The sequence below is a fragment of the Euprymna scolopes genome, chromosome 42, assembly GCF_053919585.1.
Source record: "Euprymna scolopes isolate OS-2025 chromosome 42, ASM5391958v1, whole genome shotgun sequence".
In the NCBI taxonomy this organism is placed as follows: domain Eukaryota; kingdom Metazoa; phylum Mollusca; class Cephalopoda; order Sepiida; family Sepiolidae; genus Euprymna; species Euprymna scolopes.
In genome coordinates, this window is record NC_136523.1 from 43,190,860 (window position 1) to 43,212,256 (window position 21,397).

Here is a 21,397-nt window from a genome sequence, read left to right on the forward strand (position 1 = left end):
TTTTTATCGATTATTGTATTGGCAATTTTTATTGATTTTTGTTTTAGCAATTTTTATTGATTTTTGTTTTAGTAATTTTTATTGATTTTTGTTTTAGCAATTTTTATTGATTTGTGTTTTAGCATTTTTTATTGCTATGATATATTAATTCATCCAATTGATTTATAGCTGTTATTGTTCCCATTTGATCGACAGTGTGGAATTTTGTTGAATAAACTTTATGAATATTTATTTTATTTTAATTATGTACTACCACTACTGCAAACATTATTCTGTCCTTGATCAGTGGAAGAGAAATCTTTCTAGACTGAGGCAACATTTATTTTTATTCTTATGTAGAGTGCCCTTTTTTGAGAAGCTGGATTTCCCCACATTAAAAACCGACCTTGTGGTCTAACTCTGCCCTTGTGGAGAGACAAGTAAATAGAAACATTATTAAGTAATGATGCATGTAGGGAAGTGGTGGTAGTAAGTAACAGAGTGTTGGGGGGGGGGCGTTTATCGAAAAAGGTTAGAAACCCTGATTCACAACAATATCCTTCAGGCCAATCACAAACTCTGAAATTTATACACATAAATGATGAGGAGGACAACAGATCAAAGATAACCAAAATATTTAAGAAAAAAAATCAAAAATATTTTTTTTTTAAATCCAAAATATTTAAGAAAAAAAAAAAAAAAAACTTTTTTCCCCGAAAGTCAGACAAAACAAGAAATTCCGAATTGGAAAAGTTCAACGGAAAAAAATATGAACGTGGTCCAAGCCAAAATCTTCTGATGGCTTCAAACAAACTTTGATTTTTTTTTTTTTTTTTTTTTTTTTAAATAGACGAAAGAAAATGTTTTTGTCAACATCCGTAGTCATTTGGTTCTGTCTCCCTGAATATTTTCTGTCTGAAAAAAGTTAAAATACAAAATATTTAAGATGATTTAAGATAAAGAAATAAAAAATGAAACTAATCTCTAATAATGTCAAATTTTGATGGTTAAATTTTTGATAGTATAAATATTAACTCTTATATATATATATATATATATATATATATATATATATATATATATATATAAAAAATAATTACGTATCTAAATGAATGTTTTGAAAGCTGAAAACAATGCATTTTTTTTTTAAATATATACAAATTTATTTGTTTATATCAGATATATTTCGATGCTAAAAATCCTTGTCAATGTAGAGTCTGTTTTTTTTTCTTTTTTTTTTTTCTTGACCGCATGGTGAAATTGCTTGAATAGAGGGTTAACAAAAGGAAGGCTTGGAAATTAGGTTATAGTCAGCTAGCATACTTCCTAACTTCAAATGTGGCTGCTACCGGAAGTGGTGACAAGGCCACACTTGAAGTTAGGAAGTATGCTAGCTGACTATAACCTAATTTCCAAGCTTTCCTTTTGTTAACCCTCTATTGTCACTTCTCTCCAGCAATATCCATAAAATAAAGCCAAAACAAGTTTAGTTGTTCTGATTTATGGCATATCAACCCTATTTAATGTTGAATCCAGTAATTCTGGAAAAAAAAACGTTTTATGCTTAAAGTTTTTTGTGTCTGAATACACTTTATGTAAAATTTCAAATGTTTAGACCCAAAATTGGCTGAGTAATTTGGTAGAAATTGCAGAGATCCAATTTTTTTTAAAACTTTGATCCCAATTTTGACCCCTTAACATTTACTGTTTTGGGCTCAAATCAAGTTAAAAAGTTGGATCCATGTCCAAGTAACCTACATCTAAAATTTCAAGTGTTTAGACCCAACATTGACGGAGGAGAACAAATTAAAAAGATTTTCCCAAATCTCAATAGCCCTTATGTCAAATCTCGAGTCTGTAGACTGAAAATTGACAGAGTAGTTTGGTAGGGAAATGTACACACACACAAACAATTTCACTTTTATAGATATATAGATATAAAAAGATGGCTCAAAAATGTACTCACACTTCGAATAATGATAAAACTTATTTATGAACATTGAGTGAAATGGAATAGAGAAATGTACACACACACACACACACAATTTCACTTTTATAGATATAGATAGATAACTAGCAGTTCAGCCCGGTTTTGCTCGGACTCTATGTACTGTTCATAACTTGCCTTACGTGTGAATACACTTTATGTAAGATTTCAAATGTTTAGACCAAAATTTGTCCGAGTAATTTCGTAGACACCACAGAGGTAAATTTTTTTTAACTTTGACCCCAATTTTGACCCCTTAACATTTTTTTTACTTTGGTCTCAATTCAAAATACAAAGTTTTAACCATGTCCAAGTTACCTACATCTAAAATTTCAAATCTTTAGATCCAAAATTTGTGGAGGAATTTGGTAGAATCTGCAAAGGTCAACTCTTTCAACTTTGACTTTTTGGCAGCCAAATTTTCACCCCAATCCCGGATTAAAATGCTTGCTGCATGTCTGAATACCCGCTATATATGAATTTCAAATGTTTAAACTCAAAATTGGCCGAGTAGTTTGCTAGACGCCGCAAAGGTCAAATTTTTTTTAACTTTGACCCCTTGGCAGCTTAAATTTTTGATCCAAACTGACTAAAAAGCTTGCCTTATCCTTGAATACTCCTTATGTAATATTTCAAATGTTTAGACCAGAAATTAGTTGAGTAATCTGATAGAGAGAACAGATGTTAAATTGTTTTTTTAACTTTTTAAACTTAATATTTGGGGGGGGGGGCTCAAATCAAATTAAAACTTTGATCCATGTCCAAGTAACCTACATTTAAAATTTCAAGTGTGTAGACCCAAAATTGGTGGAGGAGTTTGGTAGATTTTTCAAAAGTCAAATCATTGAATTTCCCTTGACAGCCAAATTTCTGGTAAAAAAATGATTAAAAAGATTTTCCTAAATTTCAATACTTCTTATGTCAAATCTCAAGTCTCTAGACCGAAAATTGACAGAGTTATTTTGGTAGGGAAATGTACACGCACACAGACAGACATTTTCACTTTTATAGATATAGATATTAGAGCTTTTTGTTAATTTAAATACTAATTTAATAAATTGTATACAAATTCCAAATGAAATATATATATACAGAGATTCATGACTTAAATGCGACTTTGTTTTTATTACTTGTTTTGATCAAACTCATCTTGAGTGTTATTTGTGCAATGCTTCTGTCAGTGTGGCCTTCGACCATCATCAGGCATGTTGATCACCATCTTGAAAAAGAAAGGAAAAAAGTTACTGGCTCCATATATATTTTCGTATTCTTGGAGTTGTTCTGTTTTTTGGCTGTAGTTTCATATGTGTGAAAAAAATTGATTGTACAAAGGGAGGCAACTCTAATAAAGATTGCCAGAGGATTATCTGCCTTCCTTTTTGTTTGTTTTTGTTCATATGTCACATCACATTACTTCACGATAAATCATATGGCAATTAAAATATCAAATGATTCATATTTACCTGCATCAGTGAACAAAGTGTTTGGGTCAGTTGTTTTCTTCATCTTCAAACATTTCTTGCATCCTCTTTTTGTAACTAAAGAAAAAAAACAACGTTTATCATTAAAAAAAAAAAAAAAAGCGACATGGGGTACATTTTAGGAATTAGGTATCCAAGAAAATTTTGGTATTCACGTCATTGATTCAGAGTTTCACTGGAGATTTCTGAGATTTGTAAATGTTAATGAACTTCACTAAACAATTTACACAATACAAACCAAATAAGTTATTTTTTTTATAAATTTTTTATTCTAACCATAAACTAACCCTAATTCTAATCCGTCTACACAATACAAACCAAATGTTTTTTTTTAAATTTTTATCCTAACTGTAAACTAACTAACTGTTATCCCGTTTCAGTTTTGGTTTACAAAGTTGATTTAGTCTAGTTCATATTGTGTAGAAGTCTCAGCGTAACCCCACGTTGCTCCACCGACATCTTTTTATATTCTTATGGCCGTATCATCATTTTCTCACTGACGACCGTCGATGCAGACACACACACGTCCGCAAGTAGAAAAACAAACACAGGAAAAACACAGATGCCGATGTTTCCTATATATATATATATCAGTTGGAATCTGAGCGTATGCAAAACTACCTTCTACATGTTGAAGTACACATTTATATCTACTGTCGAACCCGTGTCAATCTGTAGTATTGGGAATCCCAGCTTAAATGCTATATAGGTAGCTTTTAGAAATAGAAGTCATATAAGCATTTCCCATTGTCGATTAAGCAGGGTCAGAGAAGGTTAGATTTGACACCAAACTCAGTCACCTTTCATGACCTAGGTTAGATGCACCGGAAATTAAGAGTAACAGGAATTGCAGTTGTAGGCTTCCGGTTGACTGACACATGTGAGAGTTGGTTTTGGGCTGCAGAGAATGCAGACGGGGAGATTAGGGTCTTTCCACGGCAACCAGGATCCATGATAGGCTTGCCTTAATAAAAAGAATTGAAGCTTTAAATCCATCTTGTGTTATCAATGCGTCTGTCTGCAGCAGTGACCACTCCCCATGAGATGGCAGCCCAGCGACCAGAAGATATCATCCGCTGGACAAGGCAAGCAGGTATGTACGCATGACATTATTTGCGCATACACGGCGAGACTTTAAAGGCAAGAACTAAGAGCACACCCACACACACAAACACACAGAAATAAGAATATATATATATAAGAACACACAGACTTTAGAAGTACCCTAAAGTAAAAAGAATCGTAAAAGAAACAGAAAAAAGAAAACGATTAATAAAGTAAACAAACGAAAAAATAAATAAGAAGGAAGCCAAAAAACAATTTCGGAACAAATCATTTGCTGTCAGTTCATCTCTCCATCTCCTTGGCCGTACCCAAAATCCAACTGTCCACCTCAGAATTCAGGCCTCAATTAACTAAACGTACGATTGACCCCCCTCCCTTCCAATCAAGTGTTGTTCCTATTACCTGTATCATAAATACCATTATTTGAGTGAGAATAATTTACTGGGACTAATTAAGAAATGTGTGACTCAGTAATTAGCAGATTGCAGCCAATTAGAATAATAAAGATGGATTTTTTAAAAAACATAACTCAATCCCAAAACCAAGGAATATGTTAACATATATTCAATTATAATATTCAAGATCATATTACTAATTGTTTATAATGGACTATTCCAATCATCTATTATTTTTAACTCTGAAGAAAAAGAAAGACAGAGGGGGGGGGGGAGACAGAGACAAATTATTTCAGTGAGAGAGGGTGTGGGTAATAGATTGGAACTTTTTAGTAAAACATTAAATTTTGCAACAATAATTTAATACTAGGTTCATTCCATATATTTTTAATCCGCCTCAATGGATCAGAGATTTCAAATTGCATTGTTATGACTATGCTTGGATGGTGTATGGGAATGGCAGATGTTGCAGGCGATCCTCATTTCGGTTGATGTAACCTTCGACCTTCTTCAGTTATATCTTGTCAAACTCGGGGAATCTTTCCGTAAGGTCCCATAATTCAGTGCATACATGAAACATATTTACACAGTCAATTTTTCGTCAGCCAAAACGAAAAACTTGTACACTTTGTTTTGTATGAAAATATAAAACTTTTATTTGCTGTTTCTTTCATTACTGCATCATAATGTGTGTGCCCAAGGAAGAGAGTGGACCAGAAAGTGGATGGATGGAGCCACACTTGTGCGATGTTGATTTGCCAACTGACTGTGGTTTCTGTTCTCTTCTTCCTTTTTCTCTGGGCTATATATGTGACCTGCTTTGTGCAGCTGCGTTCACCTCCAACAGGTGCATGCATCAAGTAGTTGACCTTTCACCACTGACGATATCAATCTGACAACCTGATCCCATCATTCAGTGCATTTGCTACCAGCTCTCATGCGTGCATTTCCATGTGTGCACCTCAACACGCGACACAAGGTACTTCAGTTATAAGTTACAATCTTCCAGAGGTTGAAGGTTCAGTGCAGCCATGCAGGTGATACTTAAAAATATAGTTGCAAATTCCATAATACATCTACTCAGTCATGGCTGACAGAACAAGAACACGCTACCACTGTGTATTAAATAAGAGAAAGAGTGTATGCTACTTCTGTGGATTAAACGAAAAGTTCCGTTCACAGTTCTGTACAGTTCCTGACCAAAAGGGAAAGTTCTCTGGAAGTATTTGAGCAATATCCGAATTATTAAAAAAAGATAATTACGCTTCACTGTCAGGATTGTTATCCTGATTCCGACATTTCTCTAGTTTCTTCTCCAGCTGCCGAATGTGGCTTGGTTTCAGTCCTTCTTGTTGGTTGACCATTACTTGTGCCACTGCAAACAAAAAAGATAACACTTATCAAGGCCCGGAACCACTCAGGGATAAGGGTGTCATTGTAAGTACAGTACGTTAGTGTGGAGATTTCATAAAAGTGTCTACTTAAGGGGGTGGTTCATCAGGAATTTGTTTACGTTGGACTTGAAGACATCCAGGTTGTAGTCAGGTGGGAAGCAGGCAGAAGGAACAGAGTTCCACAGGCGTGCAGTTCTAAGAAAGAAGCTTTGTTCATTCCTACCATACACGTTTTTTTTTGTTTTGTTTTTTACATGGGCGTCACCACTTATCAAGGCCCGAGGGCCACTCAAGGATAAGGGTTATTGCGTGTACAGTAATCAATGAGATAGTGTTGTAGTAATCATTAGTATTGGGGGTTTTGATAGAGTGTCTTACTTAAGGGGGCGGTTTGTCAGGAGTTTGTTTATGTTGGACTTGAAGGAGTCCAAGTTGTAGTCAGGTGGGAAACAGGCAAGCGGCAGAGAGTTCCACTGGCGTGCAGTTCTAAGAAAGAAGCTTTGCTCATGGAATCTACGTTTGGATTTAGGCACAGATAAAGAGTGGGGAAAATTATTGACAGTAGTTTCAGCCAGACGGGTGTTTCTCGTGAAAGATTGGCGAGGGGGGGACGAGGGATTGGAGCTCAGAACAACGTCCAGACCTGGTGTCGGTACTTGTTCGAACTCTTGTCTGGTACCAGAACGGGAGCTACTTTGCTATTTTTATTCGACATCAATTCGATCCATCGTGAAAAAAAACAACAAAAAAACAAAAAAAAAAACAGGCTTTAGTCATATATTGATGGAATGATGAGGGAACAGGGATGCACCACGATAACATCATGCATTGTTCTGACTTCATGTCGAGAACTTCAAGACAGGTCACCTGACTCAACCTTGTGTCTGATGCCTACCACTACAAGAGTGTGCTTCCTGCCATACTACCATATATGTTTTATAAAGCATTTGGTGTAACAAGTGCTCAGAACTGGTGTTAGTATTTGTCCAAACTCTGGTCCAGTGCTAGAACGGGAGCCACTTCACTATTTATTATTCAACAACATTAATTGGTTATTATTTCGAATTTGTGAAAAAATTGATTGACAAATTTGAAACTAAAAACATAAAATAAATACTAACTCACAGAATACAAAAATATCTATGGAGTCAGTAACTTTTCTCTTTTCTTTTCCAAATAACAACCAACATGCCTGAAGGCGGCCGAAGGACAATCCGACTGAAACGTTGCACAAATAACACTCAAGATGAGAACGATAGTCCAATCAATACAATTTAATATAAAAAGTCAGCCCTCATCTCAAAAATTCAAAACTTTAAAAAAAAAAAAAAAAAAAAAAAAAAAAATGCATCTTTTTTATTTTTTTTTATTTTAAAAAATTTTTTTTTTTACTCACTCTTCACCTGTTGCATCGTTCGTTTCTTCAGATCCGGAGTTGCTCCTTCCATCAACTGACCATTCACATAACTGGAAAAAGTTTTGAGAAAAACAATGTTATCCACTTATTTCAGTGCTTATTTTTTATTTATTTATTTTTTTTTTTTACTCACGTTCACCCCCTAAAAAGGCATATCACCACTTGAACGTAAGGGGCTACTTTTTGGGACCATACCTAAGAAAGATTAACAAGATCATGGTTTACATTACATTTAAACTTCTGCATATCAGTACAGCCAGATAGCAGAAAGGGAATTCCAAAGTCTAGCTGTTTGAGAGAAGAAACTATTAGAATAGAAAGCTTTCTGGGATTTAGGGACCTCAACAGTGAAGTCCCATCGATGAGATGTTGCATCCCTCTGCCTGTTTTACAAGTATTTTAATGGTAGATGCTCCGAGGAACTACAAGCTCTTGTACTCCCTCGACATAAATACCCCCGACAAACAGCAAAATCCCACCCCTATACAGTACAGATCCCAAGATGCCAGAAAGCCTTCTATTCTAAAAGCTTCTTCCCCAGAACTGCTAGACTTTGGAATTCCCTTCCGGGTTCCTGCTCTCCCGACTGTACTGACATGCAGGAATTTAAGTGTAATGTAAACAGATATCTTGCTGCTCAACTCCCTACATAATGTCCCTACAATTATATCCTAGATAGTAGTCCACTACATCAAAGTGGCACTGTGCCTTGTTTTGGGGTGAAAATTCAATTAAAAAAAAAAAAAAAAATTATTCAATTCAATTTCTTTGGCAAATAATAAAACTTTCATAGGGCAGATCTGATAGATCCTGCACCATTCGAAAAGGCAATCTTTGAACTCACGCCAGATGTTGGATATCACATTTTAAATATGAAGGACACCATACTCTAACAGTGGTCTGATAAGAGAGAAACAAAGTGAGAGAAATATTTCAGGAGTGAGTTTGCAGAACGTCATATCAGTTCTCTCCATGCAACGCATGTCCTCAACCCTCATTTCAATACATCATTACACTACATACACACAGTGTTCCCTTGCTAGACAGTAGCAATGCGCTACTGTTTAGCAATAGTCATTGAAAGATGAAACAGTTTTACACTCGGATGAATCCATGTGTATCCTTTTTTTTTTTTTTGTTGTTTTACTTGGGAGTTAGCACTTATCAAGGCCCAAAAGCCACTGGAGGATAAAGATTAGTGACTGTAAAGGTTGGCAGAGTTGTTAGAGCAGAGACAAAAAAAAAAAAAAACAATGAAAAGAAAATAAGGACATTTCAAGCGACTACTCCGATAAAACTCTGCCCCACCAGAATCTACTGCATGGTCCAGAATCCATTTACCAAATGGCAATACAGCAGTCCCAGTAGTTTGCACCTGCTGATAGAACAGCCTCCTTTTAGGTTAATCCAAGGTTTGGGTCCCTGACTATCAGGCGAATAACATCAGTCCAGGCAAAACGCTTATCTCCAGCACCCTTATTAATGACATGGCCATAATGTTGAAAATAGGAGAAACCAAGGACATCTCAAGCCGGCAGCCCAGTGTACAGCTATTTTCTTCTCCCTTTGTCAGAAATATCAATCATTGTAAAATAAGGACTGAGAGATGAAATAGAATAAGTGAGAGTTACGGGGCTGCCAAGAACGCATCCACTATACATTTTCTACTCTCCATAACAACCACTGTCCCCAACACTTTATCTTGGTTTCTTAATCGTCTTCATGTCTTTTAGTTCTCATTCTGGCCATGTAGTCTTGGCGATTGCCAAGGGTGCGAACACTGGTTTACAATTATAAAAATAAAATAGAATGATGCAAACTCACAAAAGAAAATGCAGACTCCGACACATTATGTGTAGATCAGTTGTGTGTGTGTGGAAACTAACTTTCCAAATGCTAGTGCCGACATCCGAGTTGTCTGTTCAGGTCATCACTATCAGTCGGTTAAAATCAGCTCATTTTGGATCTGCTAAAGCTCTCCTGATGTTGTCAGCTGTTGAAAACTGAAAACTACCTCTAAACTAACTGTGACTCCTAAATTTATTGACCAACGATCAAAATTCCTAAAAATCTTGTCTTCGTCTTAGAGTGAATGATGAGTGAAAATGACACACCCTTTTGGTCATTCCCAGCTGATTACCAATCCTAATTCCGATCGCCTTTGTTTACCTTGTTGAATCACTCTTCCCTCTTGTCCTGGATCATTTATTTCAAACAACTTTTCCTCTTTTATGAATCACTTTCTAACACTCTGTGTTTGGGCGAAGGAGATAACATTCATTGTATTACACTTACCTTGTAATGCTTATATTATTAATTGAACAGCTGTTGAGGATGGCCGCAAGTGCAATCTGAAAATAGATTAATCGTTAGATGAAAAAACGTTTCTAGTTTTTTATTTATTGTATTTTCACCCCCAAACAAGGCACAGTGCCACTTTGATGTAGAAGCGCTATTATCATAATTTGTAGGGGTGCTAATATCATAATTTGTAGAGGTGCTAATATCATAATTTGTAGGGGTGCTAATATCATAATTTGTAGAGATGCTAATATCAAAATTTCGGAGCAGCAAGATGCATGTTTAGATTAGACTTGAACTTCTGCATGTCAGTACAGTTGGGAAAACAGGAACCTGGAAGGGAATTTCAAAGTCTAGCAGTCCAAGGGAAGAAACTATTAGAGTAGAAGGCTTTTTTACATCTAGGGATCTTTACTGTGTAGAGGTGGAATTTTGCTGCTTGTCAGGTTTGGCAAGGTTATTTACGTCAAGTGGGTATAAGGGCTTTATTACAGTCTATTAATAACTGTCAGGGCTACCTGCAATCGCCCAGGAGTCCTTAGTAAGCATGTTTTCATTACATTTTTTTTTCTCTAACACTATGCTCATTCACATTACTTTTGGGGTACTGGTACAGTTTGTGACCTATGCTAAAACCAACTTTTTGTCGGCATCTTCTGACTGAATAGCAAATGAAAACAACTCAGCCTCAAAATCAAAATGAGGCAACATCATAAAACAGAGAAAAAAAATAATGAAAGAAAAAGAAAAATAAAGCAAGAAAAAAAAAAAAAAGAAAAACAGTCACCGTACATAAAATTTTATGACAAAATATTTATAATTTATAAACTATATATCTCAAGATGATTGATAATTTATAATTAAAATTAAAAATTGATTTCATAAGGAAGAACAAACAAAATCAATAAATTGTACGATCGTTTCAGAAACAATGTTTTTATTATAATAGATATTGAGTCTTGGACAATAATTTTATCATATAGTTTTTGAAAACTAAGTCTCCTCATCAGCAAAAATATTGTGCGGGATTTTTTTTTATCTAAAGACATCAAAATAAACCTAACATTTTTAAGTAAGGCAGATGTATCTGGAAAATATTTAAAATAGAAAAGGAAAATAGTTACTTTTTTGATGAGAAAGTCAAATATATAAACTGTTTTAACAAAAACCAAGACTTCAAAGAATGGGTTGATAGCAACAAAAAGTGTATTTCATTGTTAGTTACAATTGTTTCAAGACCATTTGGACAAATTCAAACAACCAGAAAACAAGCGCTTGTTTTCTTTTCCTTATAAAGAAAATGTTTCTTTTCCTTAATGTTTCATTGTTAAAGTGTTTTTTATTTAATAAGTCTAAAGAAGGGCTGTTCTTGTGAAAATTTTCAAACAACGTAATGTTTGAATTTGTCCAAATGGTCTTGAAGCAATGTAACTAACAATGAAATACACTTTTTTTGCTATCAACCTATTTTTTTGAAGTCTTGGTTTTTCTTAAAACAGCATATGAATGCTCAATTATGAAATATGATAATTTTGTAGCTTATGTTTTAAGTCATCTCTATTTTTTGGTTTAAATTTATTGGTATATGAACAATTACTGAATTATATAAACCCAGTATAATTCAGAATGCTACAAATTAGTATATATATATATATATATATATATATATATATAATTTTAAAAATATAATTATCCACTGAAATATGTTTCATCGTCCATGACTCATCATATATATATATATGTATATATATATATATATATATATATATATATATATATTATATATATTTATTTACCAGTGGTGAAAAAAAAAAAAACCGGACTAAAGTGCTCAATGTGTAGTCAGAGCAGTATATCGGAAATTTATTACTGTGAGTCCAGAATGAGTTTACAAATTGTTTCAACTAGAGGAAAATCCTCAAAGAGAGGAAAAATCCAACTAGCATCATCAGAATTCATAGATGGACTAAGTTATAAAGTCAAATAAAAATGGAAAGATCGTAGATAAAGGGGAGTTAGAAAAGAAGGGGGAGTGGTGGGGAGAGGACGTTGGAGTTTAAAGTAGTAGGAGTGTATTAAAAAAAGAGAGGGGTTTATAATTAAATATTAATTATGTGTAAATTCTTATATACGTGTTTTTTAACGGTTTAAACTTAAAAGACGCTACTTTTGTTGATAAAGGCATAAGTAACAGTTAATTTAAAGGATCACCATGGCAACAGGTTGGAGAGTTAATGTTAGTGAAGGAACGGGTTGAAAATGGGGTTTAAAGTAATTTAGCCGGGCGGGGAGAGATTGAAAGATATTTATTGTTTATAAAATGGAAAGAAAAAGAAAAGGAAAAATAAGTTAATGAATTATACTTTACAGGTTTATTTTGATAGTGTAATGATATATATAATTAAATATAATATATATATAAATAAATTAGCCGGGCAGGTAGAAATTATACGTTACAGGTTTATTTTAATGAAATAAAATAAAATAGGTGAAAGCTTAAGTAAGTAACTTAAATAATAGAAAAAAACATTTTTAATAAGTAACACACAAATATAAGCACACGCATAAATATGTACAGCAAATGCACATACGTAAATGGGGGAAAAGCACATGCGTGATCACACATACATATATCTATATATATATATATATATACATATACATATATACACAAACATACATATACAAACACATATATATATATGTACACATACACAGATACGTAAAAATACACGCATATATACATATATAAACATATATGCAAATACACATACATCCAGATGCAAACACTTACACATACATATATATATACATATACATATACATACATATATATATATAAATATAAATTAGCTGGGAGGGGGGGGGAATTGAAAAATATTTTATGAATAATTTTTAAATTTTCAGGCGTTGTAGTTGAAGGAAAGAGAGAAAGAGAAAAATATAAATTAATGAATTATAAGTTACAAGTTTATTTTACTAATATAGAAATAGGTAAGAATATCAGTAAGTTAATCAAATAATAAAATTCATAAAATTATTAGGGAGATATTTATAATAAGTGAATAAAACACATACACACAGAAAAACACACACACAAATATACATGTAGAAGATACGTAACCAAATACAAATATATATAAACACATACATATACACACATGTAGAAGATACGCACAAACACAAATACATATATATACATACATATACACACACACATATATATATACACACATATAAATACATACATACACACACATATACATACATATACAAACACACACACATACACACGCACACACATATATATATATATATGTGCACATATATATACATATATATATATATATATATAAATTAGCTGGGCAGGGAGAGATTGAAAAAATTAATTTTTTGTTTTTAATTTATTATTTATAGTTTTTTGAATTGTCGGGCGTTAAGTTGAAAGAAAGAAATGAGAAATAGAAGGGTAAATAGGTGAATTATACGTTATAGGTTTATTTAATAAAGTAAAAAAACTAAGGATATCAGTAAGTTAATTAAATAATAAAAATTAATATAATTATTAATAAAATGTAGATAGTAAGTAGATAACAAAAACACACAAATACATACACATGAGTACACATGTAAAAAAATACACACATCAATGGGGGAGGAGCATGTGCTTGAGTATATGTACAAACACAAATACGAAAAATATGTAAATAAGCTTCGTGTTAAAAAATATGATAATTATTATTGAAAGAATTAGTAAGAGGTAAATATAAGAGAAAAGCGTATTATATATGTTATATGTAGATGGTAAATTAAATAATTAATTAAAATAGAAGGTAAGTAAATGATTAGTTGTTAACAAGTAGATAATAGACCGAGAGGCAAGTCGAAGGATACCAATTGTGATAAGTACGTAATTGAAATAATAGAAATCGAGACCTAATTATGGAAATAGCCAATAAGAGACTATGGGGCGAGAACCTTTAAATAATGACATAAGGAGTGATTAAGGCAAAGGGGGGGTACAAAAATGAGTTTGGTAAAGAGAGATGTAGCTAAAAAATGGTGGGATAAATAGGTGGGGGTTCTGTGGAGGGGTTCTTTTAAAATGAATGGGGGACTATATAGTTTAGGTTGTAAATAGGGTGTGTGTAATTCGTTAGTGTTAGATTTTAGGGGTGGGTTATAGTTATTATTAGAAGGGTGAGAAGTTGCTTAAGAGGTGGGATTTATAATGTTTACAATTAAGTGAGGTTTCAGTTTTTTTATTTAGAAGTTTATCTCTATCTCTAAAATTAGTAATCAGTAATTTTTCAGTTAAGCATAAATAACATGGGGAGTTTAGTGATTTACAGGTACTAGCTCTATTAAGAATTTCCCAGCTAATAATTGGGGTGAGGTTGTTTCGGGTAAGTAGTAGATAGTGGTTAGTTAATGAAGTACTATTTGGGTGGTTGGGGTTATTTAGGGAGCATTTATGCACTCTAAATCTGTCTTTGAACGTGGTGCTTGAGAGGCCAATGTAAAATTTTTTGTTTTGTGGGTCTTCAGCAGGGGCAATAGTTGCTTTGTAAACCACATTTGTTGAGAGACAATTTTGCTGGAGCGGGCATTGGGGTTTGTTAAGGCAGTTACAGTTATTTTGACCATTGTTATTATAGTTGTGGTTATTTAGTATTTTATTGTTGTGTTTTTTAATTTTATTTTCTAGATTATTTGTGCAACTGTAGCTAAGCTTAATAGTGTTCTTATTAAAAATGTTATGTAGAATATTACTAGGGGGGAAGTGGTGATTAAGAAGCATGAAGAATTTTTTACCTAATTTAGTTTTTATCATATTATTATAGGGAGGGTTAAACCAGAGGACTTTGCGGGATCTGTTATTCCTATTTGTATTGTTGGGTTTATTAGGGTCCAAGTATGTAATATTAGGGTTGGAATATCCAGATTCCTTTAAAGCATTTTCAAAGAAGGGTTTGTGTAGGTTAAAAATGCTGGAGTTAGATGAGTTTGCGCTAAACCTTTTTTCTATTGATTTAGGGATATGTTTAATAATGTGTTTGGGGTGGTTGGACATAGGGTGTATATATAGGGGGTATGTATTATTTTTAGTGTATGGTTCATAAGTATTATTAGGGAGGTTAAAGGTAACATCTAGAAAATTTACTGTTTTTAAGTTGGAAGTTACTTCAATCTTTAGATCCATATTCTTCAGTTCCCTGATAATGTTCTTTTTAATGCCTTCGCACTTTGGGCCGCTTGCGTTTTCAACAATGATAAGGCCATCATCTCTGTAAAGCACCACGTTCAAAGACAGATTTAGAGTGCATAAATGCTCCCTAAATAACCCCAACCACCCCAATAGTACTTCATTAACTAACCACTATCTACTACTTACTCGAAACAACCTCACCCCAATTATTAGCTGGGAAATTCTTAATAGAGCTAGTACCTGTAAATCACTAAACTCCCCATGTTATTTATGCTTAACTGAAAAATTACTGATTACTAATTTTAGAGATAGAGATAAACTTCTAAATAAAAAAACTGAAACCTCACTTAATTGTAAACATTATAAATCCCACCTCTTAAGCAACTTCTCACCCTTCTAATAATAACTATAACCCACCCCTAAAATCTAACACTAACGAATTACACACACCCTATTTACAACCTAAACTATATAGTCCCCCATTCATTTTAAAAGAACCCCTCCACAGAACCCCCACCTATTTATCCCACCATTTTTTAGCTACATCTCTCTTTACCAAACTCATTTTTGTACCCCCCCTTTGCCTTAATCACTCCTTATGTCATTATTTAAAGGTTCTCGCCCCATAGTCTCTTATTGGCTATTTCCATAATTAGGTCTCGATTTCTATTATTTCAATTACGTACTTATCACAATTGGTATCCTTCGACTTGCCTCTCGGTCTATTATCTACTTGTTAACAACTAATCATTTACTTACCTTCTATTTTAATTAATTATTTAATTTACCATCTACATATAACATATATAATACGCTTTTCTCTTATATTTACCTCTTACTAATTCTTTCAATAATAATTATCATATTTTTTAACACGAAGCTTATTTACATATTTTTCGTATTTGTGTTTGTACATATACTCAAGCACATGCTCCTCCCCCATTGATGTGTGTATTTTTTTACATGTGTACTCATGTGTATGTATTTGTGTGTTTTTGTTATCTACTTACTATCTACATTTTATTAATAATTATATTAATTTTTATTATTTAATTAACTTACTGATATCCTTAGTTTTTTTACTTTATTAAATAAACCTATAACGTATAATTCACCTATTTACCCTTCTATTTCTCATTTCTTTCTTTCAACTTAACGCCCGACAATTCAAAAAACTATAAATAATAAATTAAAAACAAAAAATTAATTTTTTCAATCTCTCCCTGCCCAGCTAATTTATATATATATATATATGTATATATATGTGCACATATATATATATATATGTGTGTGTGCGTGTGTATGTGTGTGTGTTTGTATATGTATGTATATGTGTGTGTATGTATGTATTTATATGTGTGTATATATATATATGTGTGTGTGTATATGTATGTATATATATGTATTTGTGTTTGTGCGTATCTTCTACATGTGTGTATATGTATGTGTTTATATATATTTGTATTTGGTTACGTATCTTCTACATGTATATTTGTGTGTGTGTTTTTCTGTGTGTATGTGTTTTATTCACTTATTATAAATATCTCCCTAATAATTTTATGAATTTTATTATTTGATTAACTTACTGATATTCTTACCTATTTCTATATTAGTAAAATAAACTTGTAACTTATAATTCATTAATTTATATTTTTCTCTTTCTCTCTTTCCTTCAACTACAACGCCTGAAAATTTAAAAATTATTCATAAAATATTTTTCAATTCCCCCCCCCTCCCAGCTAATTTATATTTATATATATATATGTATGTATATGTATATATATGTGTATGTGTAAGTGTTTGCATTTGGATGTATGTGTATTTGCATATATGTTTATATATGTATATATGCGTGTATTTTTACGTATCTGTGTATGTGTACATATATATATGTATGTTTGTGTATATATGTATATGTATATATATATATATATATATATATATATATATATGTATGTGTGATCACGCATGTGCTTTTCCCCCATTTACGTATGTGCATTTGCTGTACATATTTATGCGTGTGCTTATATTTGTGTGTTACTTATTAAAAATGTTTTTTTCTATTATTTAAGTTACTTACTTAAGCTTTCACCTATTTTATTTTATTTCATTAAAATAAACCTGTAACGTATAATTTCTACCTGCCCGGCTAATTTATTTATATATATATTATATTTAATTATATATATCATTACACTATCAAAATAAACCTGTAAAGTATAATTCATTAACTTATTTTTCCTTTTCTTTTTCTTTCCATTTTATAAACAATAAATATCTTTCAATCTCTCCCCGCCCGGCTAAATTACTTTAAACCCCATTTTCAACCCGTTCCTTCACCTATTTTATTTTATTTTATTAAAATAAACCTGTAACGTATTATTTCTACCTGCCCGGCTAATTTATTTATTATATTTAATTATATATATCATTACACTATCAAAATAAACCTGTAAAGTATAATTCATTAACTTATTTTTCCTTTTCTTTTTCTTTCCATTTTATAAACAATAAATATCTTTCAATCTCTCCCCGCCCGGCTAAATTACTTTAAACCCCATTTTCAACCCGTTCCTTCACTAACATTAACTCTCCAACCTGTTGCCATGGTGATCCTTTAAATTAACTGTTACTTATGCCGTTATCAACAAAAGTAGCGTCTTTTAAGTTTAAACCGTTAAAAAACACGTATATAAGAATTTACACATAATTAATATTTAATTATAAACCCCTCTCTTTTTTTAATACACTCCTACTACTTTAAACTCCAACGTCCTCTCCCCACCACTCCCCCTTCTTTTCTAACTCCCCTTTATCTACGATCTTTCCATTTTTATTTGACTTTATAACTTAGTCTATCTATGAATTCTGATGATGCTAGTTGGATTTTTCCTCTCTTTAAGGATTTTCCTCTAGTTGAAACAATTTGTAAACTCATTCTGGACTCACAGTAATAAATTTCCTATATATTATATATATATATACACACACGCACAGAGAAAGGGTAATATTCAGTTTACAAGTAGAAAAAAATGTAAAGTCAAAGTGAAAATAAATACTTTTTTCCTTGTTCCTGCTTTCATAATCATTATGAATGTTTAAAACTTTCACTGTTAAATACTTTTTATGCAAATATGATTCAATTCATCTTTGTAGTTTTTTTTAATACATTAATCTGCAAAATTTATTGTATATTTTGCAAACCTCTTTCCTCTGATGAGAAGAATTGCATTTTTAGAAACTCTGCAGAATAGCGTCTTTCAAGCTTATCTGTACTCTTTGTCGGATAATTAACAATTCTGTATACTTTCTATACAGGTTTTTAATGTTTTTTTTTTTTGTTGAAAATTTGAATTAATTTTCAATAAGATTTTTCTATTAATATAATAATTAAGTGAATGATTTTGTGCTATGAAACAGCTACTGTCAAGAATTGTAAATGTCAACGTAATTAACGGAATAAATTATAAGATGGTCAACATCATGAAATTTGGAAAATAGACTTGTGTCTTGTTTGTTATATGCTCTGTAATTGCACCGAGCTTCATAAATTAAGGATTAGTATAAAGAAAAGTGAAATATAATTGAACAAAAAAGGTATATTTCTACAGAAATATACCATTTTGTTTTATTTTACTTCAGTCGAAGTTCTCAGAAATCAAGGGGCCCACAACCTGGGGCTACCACTTGAAATCTATATGAGATACATAGATATTTGAATGTTCCATTAAAGTTCTTTATCCCTCAAAAACATGAGTAAAGAAGTTAAGAACATAATTTTCCTCTCCCCAATTAACCATTTTCATACGTTGTAGTATATCTTCCGTTTTGGTCTCTTGTTCTTACTGGATTCCAGAACAAGAATTTATCTAGTCTGGTGGAGTATCCAGTTTCGTGCTGTTACTTGAGATAACATCACTTGGAGAAGGTGCACCATTCCTCGTAAAAGCTAATATGGGTTAGCCATAGCCAGGAGATCTTATTTGGGCAGCGAATACTATGTGATTTTGAATATTTGGTCAGGGTTTACTTCTATGGAAAAAGTATCCTCATGCCAGGTTGTTCTGACAAACCCTTATACAGAGAGACCTTAGACACTCGAGGACAGTGTCTAGTAGGCATTCAAGTTCTCCGTGTGTAATAAAATTGTATTCCTGTCTGTTTGTTGATTCACAATTTTATTAATAAATAAAAAAAATACATTATGTCACAAACCAATTTTCATTAAAGCATGATTTCTATAAATACTATTTATTCCAAGGAAATCTACATTAAAAAGTTACCTCATTTACATGTTATATTACTTCCTATCATATGTGACAGTCTTACAGGATGAGATTCTACTTAGTATCCTCCCTCTCTCTCTCAACTCTATAATCCTCATTAAGAGTTAGAAGTGTTGTACCAATGAAGCAAGCAAAAAACATTTATTTTTCATAACGTCCACATCATTTTATTTATCTATTTTTTTTTGTTTGTGACCTATGCTAAAGCCAACTTTTGTCGGCATCTTCTGGCTGAATAGCGAATGAAAACAACCCAGCCTCAAAATCAAAACTCCCAAGAAGATATTATGAGAGAAATAATTGGATATATATATATATATAGGAAATTTATTACTGTGAGTCCAGAATGAGTTTACAAATTGTTTCAACTAGAGGAAAATCCTCAAAGAGAGGAAAAATCCAACTAGCATCATCAGAATTCATAGATGGACTCATCCATCTATGAATTCTGATGATGCTAGTTGGATTTTTCCTCTCTTTGAGGATTTTCCTCTAGTTGAAACAATTTGTAAACTCATTCTGGACTCACAGTAATAAATTTCCTATATACTGCTCTGACTACACATTGAGCACTTTAGTCCGTTTTTTTTTTTTTTTTTTTTTTTTTTCACCACTGGTAAATAAATATATATATATATATATATATATATATATATATATATATTTATATTAGAGTTGGGACGATTAATCGGAATCAGAATTGGAAATCAAAAAAAAAAAAAAAAAAATCAGAATTTTTTGGGATATCGGAATCAGAAAAATTTGTGCTATTTTCCAATACCAAAAACGATTCTTTTAATTGGCTTTTTTTGATTTTCTTTAAAAAAAAAAAAAAAAAAAAAAAAAAAATTAAAAAAATAAAAATTCTACCGCCGATAGTAATAGTAAAATAATGAATATATATTGATTTCAAACTATTAGTAAAACTAATATCGATAGATCATCCCTCACAGGTGTATATTTACGTTTGATAAAATATCTGCACATTTACCATGTGTTTTTATCGTAATCGTGAAAAATAATTTTATAGTTAAATATGTAGGAATTTATAATAAATCATAATCAGGAATTTAATATGGAATCAGTAATTGTATCGGAATCAGAAAAAAATATCGGAATCGTCCCATCCTTAATATATATATATATATATATATATATATATAAAAATTCAAAATGTAAGTTTAGTAAGCCAATTCAATGCAAATTTTTTTATTTTTTAAATAAGCAAACATTTATTTATAATTCACACGTTTTAACATTATGACATCTTCATCAGGATAGACAGTTTTTGTTTTCCTCTGTTTTCTCCCTCATGGCAGTATGCCACTAAGAAAAACAAAACCCGTGCATTCTTAATCAACAATGCTTTTTAAATGTCCAAGCCAGGTGATACATGAGGTTGCGTGTGGAATATAATATGAAGGGTTTTTTTTTTTCTGTGATAAAAGCATTGTTTAAGTTGAAATTCGAAATGAGAGTTTGGTAAGTCAATTCAACGCAGATTTAAAAAAAATACATATTTTCATTTATAAACAAATAAATGCTTGTTTGTTTAAAAAAAAGAAACAGACACACAAGAAATGGTCACACAATTTTATTAATAACATATTAACAGCTTCTTTAATATATAAATAAAAAGGCATTTTTTTTTTGCATTAAATTTAAAAGTTTTTTTATTCAATTAAAAATATGAATTATCTCCCTTGCAGTTTCATACATCTAGGTGATTGCTACAGACACATCTACATAAAAATGTCTGTGTGTCTGTGTGTGTACATTTCCCTACCAAATTACTTTGTCAATTTTCAGTCTACAGACTCGAGATTTGACATAAAGGGTATTGAGATTTAGGAAAATCTATTTAATCAGTTTTCTTCCAGAAA

The 21,397-nt window shown here is 31.8% G+C and overlaps 1 protein-coding gene across 2 annotated transcripts in view; it reads right to left on the reverse strand.

The window, feature by feature from the left end:
• Positions 1-597: 597 nt before the first annotated feature.
• The window catches only part of LOC145267051 (cyclin-H-like), a 50,552-nt gene continuing 29,752 nt past the window's right edge, over positions 598-21,397 (reverse strand). The window contains exons 6-10 of one of the 2 annotated variants that reach the window (XM_080122996.1): positions 10,014-10,069; positions 7,698-7,768; positions 6,171-6,282; positions 3,430-3,504; positions 598-894 (exon numbers count right to left, since the gene is read on the reverse strand). In XM_080122996.1, the coding sequence (XP_079979122.1) occupies positions 3,456-3,504; positions 6,171-6,282; positions 7,698-7,768; positions 10,014-10,069 (288 nt within the window). In that variant the 3' untranslated portion in view covers positions 598-894; positions 3,430-3,455. The remainder of the gene's footprint in view (positions 895-3,429; positions 3,505-6,170; positions 6,283-7,697; positions 7,769-10,013; positions 10,070-21,397) is intronic. The other variant, XM_080122997.1, reaches the window with a different exon arrangement.